We start from the raw sequence: 5,753 nt of genomic DNA, 5'->3' as shown, positions 1-5,753 counted from the left end.
TACACTATAAAAAAAGTGTATTTTTTGACACTAAAAATCGACGGTTATCTCTCCCATCGATATTTTTCGACGGCTTGCTGTCGACATTATTAAAAATGATAATTAAAAATAAAATATTAAAATCGACAGCAAGGTCGTCGATTTTTTTGGTAATCCATTAATCGTCCTTTTATTATCGACATATTGTCGACGGACCGTGAGTGAAAAATACTTTTATTTTAAAATCGACGAAAAGCGTCTATTTTACTATTTAAAATATTGACACATTTTGTCGTCAATAAATTTAAACGGTCTTGATCACTTTTTAAAATTAAATGGAGGGTATCGATTTAATATATAAAATCGACAACTAAGACATTTTTTTCAAATTAAAATCAACGAGTATCCTATCGATTTTTATCAATAAAATAACTTTTCCCCCACTCACTCCCCGCGTTTCCTTCATTTTCCTAAATTCACCATTTCAATTTTCACCAACCCTTATTTTACCCCTGAATTCACCTTGCATACTTCAACCCTCCTTCTCCATCGCCGCCGCGCCGCCGTCGCTCCGCTGCTTCCGTGCGGTTGTCGCTCCACTGCTTCCATCGCATTGCTGCTGCTGTTGCAGCGCTGCTGCCGTCGCTTCGTCTCTCTGCACCGTTGTTGTTGCTGCTCAATCAAAATTAGTTTTTCACTTACTCTCTCTCTTTTCTTCATTGATTTTTCATCAATTTTTGGATAAAAAAATTGCTCAGCATTACTACAGAATAGGTCTTCAAAGATTAATTTGGTACTAATCATTAATCTAATTTGGATCCTGAAGCAACTTAAAAAGCACAGAAGAACCTAGTATCTAATTTCTTCAATCCCTAATTTCTCATATTCACTTCAATTATTCTGTAGCATAAACTCAGGTTTTTTTATTCACTACTTTTTTCAATGATTTTGTTTGTATTGAGCGACTTTAATTTATTTTCTTTTGTTTTAGATTGAATCTTAAATCTATAATTTGTTACTGAACTCTTTTCAAATCCAACTTCAGTCTCATTTGAAAATCCCCTATTTCAGGTGTAAACTATGACCTAATCGTAATCTCCTATTTTCTAAATCCAGAAATCCTGGTCATATTTTTTCTGGTCCTAATCGTGACTCTCTGAAGTCATGAACTCTACTAAGAGGAAAGAATTATTCAGAAAGTTTTAATTTATGCCTAGAATTAATCATGTTTGTGGTGGCTAAGTCATCTGAAATCTAAACCAAATATAGGTGTTGTTGCTTTTTGCATTTTGTGTAGGACTCAAATCTCTCTATTTCATTGCCTATATTCTGAACAGGTTGACTAGTTGTTTGCACTTATTAGATTTATTGCAAGATTTTACAATGACTAATTTGTTGCCATAAACTAACAATAGTTAAATCCTGGTCATGTTTTTTTTTTTGTTCTATTTTATTTTAAGAGCTAATATGTGTCTAAGTTCTGTGCTAGCAGAAAACAAGTTTGCAATGGGAAGTGGAGCCAAAACTTCAGGTGATCTTCCTCAGTTTGAGTCCTGTAAGTCAATTTCAATTATTGATCTAGATAGGAACAACTTATCTGAAACTATACCAAACAGCTTTTCCAAATGTCAAGCTCTTGAAAAACTGAACTTGTCGAACAACAATATGATAGGTCATATACCAGAAGAACTAGCCAGTATCCCTATTCTTAGTGTTATAGACCTATAAAATAATAAGATCAATGGCCCCATACCTAAAAAGTTTGGTAGTTCTTCAAGTTTCAATGTGTCCTTCAACAATATCGTGGGTTCAATTCCAACAGGGAAGTCATTCAAATTGATGGGTAGCAGTGCATTTGTTGGGAATTCTGAAACTTTGTGGAGCACCGCTTCAACCATGTCCTGGTTCAGCTGGAATATTGGGGAGCAAAGGAACATGGAGGCTTACCCGTATTCTGCTACTCTGTTTAGGGTCGTTAGTAATCCTTCTAGGAGTCACTTTTGGAACACTTTATTTAAGAAAAGGGATCAAAAGTCGATGGAAGATGGTCTCATTTGCTGAACACTTTATGTCATTTTGAAGTAAGCTTCTACCTTTATGTCATTTTGGGTTTTTCTTGTTTTTAATTTCAGTGAATGATCAACTAAGTTAGATGATTTAACTATTTTTGTCTCTGCTCAATGAAGTGTATTGATGGATCTGTGTTCCGTTTATGCTTAATATTTTTAACAGTGGGGTTCTCAAAGAACTTTGGATGCTGTTAAGAGAATCCAGTTTGCAACATGTTGTGGCGAATGGGACTTATGGCACTGTCTATAAGGGCACCTATGATAGCCAAGATGTTGCAGGTTTTAATTTGCACTCTTAGTTGTCTTTTGTTGTCCAAAGAATTCAAAATCTGTTATTTGTCATGTCATTGGGAATGTAAGTCGATCTTTAGCATTTATCTCTTAATATTTGGAATCTAGTTATTGAAATTTTTCTACAGGTTCTATTTTGCATTTGCAAGGACAGCTTTTAAGGGTGAAAGTCGACAAAGTTTACATATCTTTTGGTATACTTCTTGCTTCTACTTGTTTATATAAATTATACTTATAGGACATCGTTTTGATTTTCCTTATTTTCAACAACATTCCTTATTTACTGACTGACTTTATTTTCTCTAGAGGAAATGGTTGCATATATTGCTAATACATCAATTTTCATCTTGAGGTAAGATCATAAATGGATTCTGAAATCATAACAATCAATTGATATAACTTGTGAATCAAGCTTTTCATACCCTTTTTTATTATTATTTTTTATGTTATCTTCTTTTTGTAGTGGAGTTGTTATAGCTGAAGGAGTACTTGGTGATGACAATGTCTTCCATCATGGTAGTATTTACCTTTTAAATTATCTTCTTTGCTCAATAGGCCATTGATTATACTCTCACTTTTCCATTTAGTTGCTCTTGATAAAAATGTATGTTTGTTGAGTTTAAAAGACTCGCTGCAAATTCTTGGTTCTGTTGAAGGAACATCATGGACCTACCTCTTGCTTCTCTATGTTTATGTTCAAGTGTCAAGATGCATCGTAGTTGGTGCATTATTTCCCTTGCTAAGGTATTTTGGATATGGCTTGGATTGGAAAGAAGCTAGTATTCTAATCTGGTCATCAGGATTGCAAGGGGCAGTTGCCTTGTCACTTTCATTATCAGTCAAGGCAAGTATTCAATGACTAATGAAAGCTGCACTTTTTAGCCAAACACTTCATCTCCTTTATTGCTAATTTTCTGAATTTCTTTATGCACATACTATCTTATTATTAGTTTAATCTTTTAATTATTAAATTTTGGGTTTGTTCAGCGTTCGAGTGGCCAATCACTTGAATTGACTCCAAAGACAGGAACACTGGTATGTTCTGGGTTTAGGATTTAATTATGACTGTACAAAGACATTAGATTAATCACTCAAATACCTTTTGCTTGTGCAGTTTGTTTTCTTCACTGGTGGTATTGTGTTTTTAACACTTATAGTGAATGGTTCGACAACACAGTTCGCTTTACACTACCTTGACATGGACAAATTAATAGCTGCAAAGGTCAGCATTCCAGATCTTCTAAGTTTAGCTTATCTTCTTGCTCTAAGGGATAAAACATTCTATTATCTCATACATTAAATGGTGCCTTAATGCTTCAATTTCTATCTTACTTGTGAAACAATATCTCCACTCTGATATAAGGATATACCTTCAGAAGTCTTGTCTTTCAAGTTATATTTGGCCTTTTCCCTAATAATTTGATCGTATAATTAACAGAAACATATCCTTGATTTCACAAAGTATGAAATGTTGAACAAAGCACTAGAAGCTTTTGGTGAACTTGGAGATGATGAGGAACTTAGAGAATTTTAACTGATGCAAAGTAGTCAATGCTTCTGACTTAATCTTTGTTTCAATATGAGATTTTGTTTTATTTGTAGAAGATACAAATCTAATGTCAGTAGCATTAATTACCATTTTCCTATATAGCTTATGGCAGTTAAGATTGATTTATACATATGATTACGTTCTTATGTTACAAATGTCTTACACCGACCATTTTACGGACGAGAATCTTGGATGCTATCAAGGCAACAGTGGGAGCTGAAACTAAAGTTATTTACGAGAAGGTCCCATCGAAAGACACCATAAACAGTAGTGAGTTCTCATTTGCAATTGTAGCTGTTGGTCAACCTCCTTATGCAGAGTCCTTGGGTGACAATTCTGAGTTTAAAATCCGCTTTAATGGACCTGACAATATAAGTCTAAGTTTAGTTATTTATCTTGTCTTAAGTTTTTATGTTAGAGGATTATTTATTATTTTGATAAGTTTGTAAACTCATTATCTAATATTTAATATAATTTTATTTTTATATTTAAAAGTTTATTTGTCTTGTTATCTAATATTCTATATAAATTTTATTTCTATATTTAAAAGTTTATTTGCATTAATTGTTTATTATTTTTTAAATAGAAAAATAATAAAAAAATATAGCTATTAAAATCGACGACAGCGTTGTCGCTTTTTATCTAAATAATTAAATCGACGGCAGTTATGTCGATTTTATTGAATCAAATATCAACAGAAATGGTGTCGATTTTATATAATAATATTGACGGCAACGTTGTCGATTTTAGTAAGAAGGTAAAATTTTCAAACTTATATTATAGACGGAAATGATGTCGATTTTATTAAATTATTATCGACGGCTAGGCAAGCCGTCGATTTTATTCGAATTCTGAAAAATCAACAAGCTTAATAGCGACCACCTCCGCCGTCGATTTTTAATATTATCGACAGCTTAGCCGTCGATTTTGCCATTGATTTTAACAATGTTTCTTGTAGTGGTGATAATGATCATAATATTAAGAGATAAATTTTTTATAATTTAATCTAAATTATTCTTGGTCATAGGATTATTAAAAAAGGACATTAATAATCCAAAAAGATCAATATATATAATCCTTTCGTACAAAAGTTTTGGTTGTCACAAGTAACAAAATCCAATAAAATTTATAACCGAAGTATCTAAACCTTGGATCGTCTCTCAAAGAATTGCAGGGAGGTGTATTTATTATTGGTTATGAGTTTTATGTAATTAAAATAAAAAGCCTTGAATGGAAGAATGATTAATTGGAAGTTCTATCCTTATTGAAATTCTCTCAAGTGTAGTATAAAGAGGTTGTTGTTTTCACTTAGTTAACCCTTACTAAATAAAGGAAAGTCAAGTGATTGAGCTAACTCTTATTCGCAAATCCTAGTCCTCTCCCTTGGGAAGGTCTAGCGTTAGTAAATACAGAATTAGCCAACAACTTCTAATTTAACTATCCACTTGAGCATTCCAACTCAAGTGTCTCCTCTTAATCAATTCATCAATTAAAGCTAAGAATGTAAAAAGCTAAATTAAAATCACAAATCTGAAATACCTCAAATTGCATTAAATATAAAATCAAATCTAACATTGGAAGGTTCATAAACCAAATTGGATAAAAAGAGAATCAACAAGAAAAATAGAATAAACTAGTAAGCTAGAACAAATAAAAGTAGAAGAGAAGTTAAATTAAAGGAACATTGAACCTGGAATTGAGAAGAAGTAATCCTAAAACTAAGAGAAATCCTAAATCCTAAAACCTAAGAGAAAGGAGAGAGCCTCTCTATCTCTAAAACTACATCTAAAACCTAAAATTGTGAATAATAGAATGTTATGTCATTGAATGGATTGATTCCTCCACTTTATAGCCTCTAATATGTG

The 5,753-nt window shown here is 32.4% G+C and overlaps 1 protein-coding gene across 4 annotated transcripts; it reads left to right on the top strand.

The window, feature by feature from the left end:
- On the top strand, positions 421 to 4,014 carry LOC107614378 (sodium/hydrogen exchanger 7-like). 4 transcript variants are annotated; one of them, XM_021109200.1, is made up of 10 exons: positions 421 to 1,510; positions 1,802 to 2,060; positions 2,212 to 2,327; positions 2,468 to 2,533; positions 2,646 to 2,691; positions 2,803 to 2,855; positions 2,966 to 3,183; positions 3,327 to 3,374; positions 3,454 to 3,561; positions 3,778 to 4,014. In XM_021109200.1, the coding sequence occupies exons 3-10, from the start codon at positions 2,234 to 2,236 to the stop codon at positions 3,871 to 3,873; spliced, it is 729 nt and encodes a 242-aa protein (XP_020964859.1). In that variant the 5' UTR covers positions 421 to 1,510; positions 1,802 to 2,060; positions 2,212 to 2,233; the 3' UTR covers positions 3,874 to 4,014. The 4 variants fall into 4 exon arrangements, with proteins under 4 accessions (XP_020964859.1, XP_020964858.1, XP_016172072.2 ...); XM_021109199.1 differs by having other exon boundaries at positions 421 to 1,534; XM_016316586.2 differs by lacking the exons at positions 421 to 1,510; positions 1,802 to 2,060 and having other exon boundaries at positions 2,219 to 2,403; positions 2,996 to 3,183.

Source organism: Arachis ipaensis, chromosome B08 (assembly GCF_000816755.2).
Source record: "Arachis ipaensis cultivar K30076 chromosome B08, Araip1.1, whole genome shotgun sequence".
Classification (NCBI taxonomy): Eukaryota; Viridiplantae; Streptophyta; class Magnoliopsida; order Fabales; family Fabaceae; genus Arachis; species Arachis ipaensis.
The sequence above is the reverse complement of the archived record's forward strand: the minus strand, read 5'-3'. Positions and strand labels throughout refer to the sequence as shown.

Coding starts and splice junctions, on each gene's coding strand:
- LOC107614378 (XM_021109198.1), top strand. CDS start 2,262: ATGTTGTGGCGAATGGGACTTATGGCACTGTCTATAAGGGCACCTATG. Junction 2,856..2,965: donor TGACAATGTCTTCCATCATG/GTAGTATTTACC, acceptor TGAGTTTAAAAG/ACTCGCTGCAAATTCTTGGT. Junction 3,184..3,326: donor CACTTTCATTATCAGTCAAG/GCAAGTATTCAA, acceptor GGGTTTGTTCAG/CGTTCGAGTGGCCAATCACT.